General features: G+C 47.1%; 2 protein-coding genes across 2 annotated transcripts in view; one reads left to right on the forward strand and one right to left on the reverse strand.

Annotated features, from left to right (window-relative positions):
- Positions 1 to 550, reverse strand: part of FAM46C (family with sequence similarity 46, member C) — a 23,931-nt gene extending 23,381 nt beyond the window's left edge. The window contains 1 exon segment of the mRNA XM_010830714.1: positions 351 to 550. The gene's annotated coding sequence lies outside the window, so the exon portion shown is untranslated.
- LOC104981763 (ran-specific GTPase-activating protein-like) overlaps positions 49 to 1,903 on the forward strand; it is an 88,366-nt gene continuing 86,511 nt past the window's right edge. Inside the window, exons 1-2 of the mRNA XM_010831017.1 lie at positions 49 to 122; positions 478 to 586. Coding sequence (XP_010829319.1) covers positions 49 to 122; positions 478 to 586 — 183 coding nt within the window. The remainder of the gene's footprint in view (positions 123 to 477; positions 587 to 1,903) is intronic.

A 1,903-nucleotide genomic window follows, 5' to 3' on the forward strand; every position in this document is an offset into this window, starting at 1 on the left:
ACGGCCCGGGCAGGGCGAAAGGTGCCCTCTGATTGGCTCCTCGAGTGAATGGTTGCTGAGAGACGAGTAAATCTTCTGCGGCGGGAAGCTGCCGGGGGGCCCAAGGAGGTAGCACTGCGCAGGCGCAATAGACAGGGGCTGCGTCGACAACCCCATAACTTTGGTGTTGATAGGACTCCTTTCTTTCTACTTTCCGCTACCCTCTTTTCCTCCATTCCTATCATAACTTCTCACCCAAGTTTTTTCCATCTCTATTCCGCTCCCTCGCAGGCCTGTTTTTCTTTTGCTTCTCTGTGGATTTTTGCTTTAGGTCTCTCTCCAGGAATGGAGAATGAAACCCCCAAACCTACCTCCGACGTGTGTTTTGAAGTCGGAAAAAACTTCTGATGCTGAGCAAGGAGAGCCTTCCTGATTCCCCACGCAAATTGCCTGGAGGTCGTTGGGGAAAGGACCGGCACAGTTGGTTCTCTGGCGCAGTTACCACCTGTGTGCAGTTAGAGGGACTCAGGGCCTGGAGGAATCCATCGCCAAGGCTGGCAACTGCGACAGCGTCAGCCCAACTCGGAATGTCACAGGGCTCAGCCGTGTATGTTATACAACATGCAGGCGGGGCTTGGACGCCGTCCAGGCACTCCATAGCAAGTGGTTTCGAGTCCAGATTCTAAATTCAGATTAACTGAATCTCCAGTCACCACCTAACTATCTGTAAGGCCCTGGGCAAGTAACTTAACCAACTCTCCATAAATCTCCGTTTCTTCACCTGTACGGTGGAATTAAAAATCAAACAGCTTTGTAGGGTTATATAAGTATTAAATAAGAAAATGGAAAGCTAGCAGTGCAGTGCCTGATATAAAGTGTTTGGTAAATGTTATTTATATCAAGTAGTAGCTTTTGTTATTTATCAATAAACATTTTTGGAGCTTGTACTAATCTGCTGGGTTGTGGGGAAAAGATTACTTCCTACACGCAGTATTTCTCTACCTTGCCCCTTCCGTCCCTGCCTGATACAAGTGTGGTTCTCACTGTCTACCAGGATGGAGCTCTCAAATATATGCCTTCCCTGGGGAGGGCAAGGTCCCCTGGAACGCTAAGGAAATAGGATATCAGTATGAATGCTTGTAGAGAAAACCACAGTGACTATTATTGTACATGAAATCAGGATGGATGGTCTAATTCTTTTTTTCTTTTACTTTTTGTTTTTGAGGGTATCAATTTGGTTAAGTGCTTCTGTGTACTGACAATTTCTACGCATGTGTCAGTTCAGTTCCCTTCGATTCAGTTGCTCAGTCGTGTCCGACTCTTTGAGACCCCATGAATCGCAGCACGCCAGGCCTCCCTGTCCATCACCAACTCGCGAAGTTCAGCCAGACTCGTGTCCATTGAGTCAGTGATGCCATCCAGCCACCTCATCCTCTGTCGTCCCCTTCTCCTCCTGCCCCCAATCCCTCCCAGCATCAGAGTCTTTTCCAATGAGTCAACTCTTCGCATGAGGTGGCCAAAGTACTGGAGTTTCAGCTTTAGCATCATTCCTTCCAAAGAAATCCCAGGGCTGATCTCCTTCAGAATGGACTGGTTGGATCTCCTTGCAGTCCAAGGGACTCTCAAGAGTCTTCTCCAACACCACAGTTCAAAACCATCAATTCTTTGGCACTCAGCCTTCTTCACAGTCCAACTCTCACATCCATACATGACCACAGGAAAAAACCACAGCCTTGACTAGACAGACCTTTGTTGGCAAAGTAATGTCTCTGCTTTCGAATATGCTATCTAGGTTGGTCATAACTTTCCTTCCAAGGAGTAAACATCTTTTAATTTCATGGCTGTAGTCACCATCTGCAGTGATTTTGGAGCCTAGAAAAATAAAGTCTGACACTGTTTCCACTGTTTCCCTATCTATTTCCCA

The sequence above is a fragment of the Bison bison genome, unplaced genomic scaffold (genome assembly GCF_000754665.1).
Source record: "Bison bison bison isolate TAMUID 2011002044 unplaced genomic scaffold, Bison_UMD1.0 scf7180017864519, whole genome shotgun sequence".
Taxonomy (NCBI): Eukaryota; Metazoa; Chordata; class Mammalia; order Artiodactyla; family Bovidae; genus Bison; species Bison bison.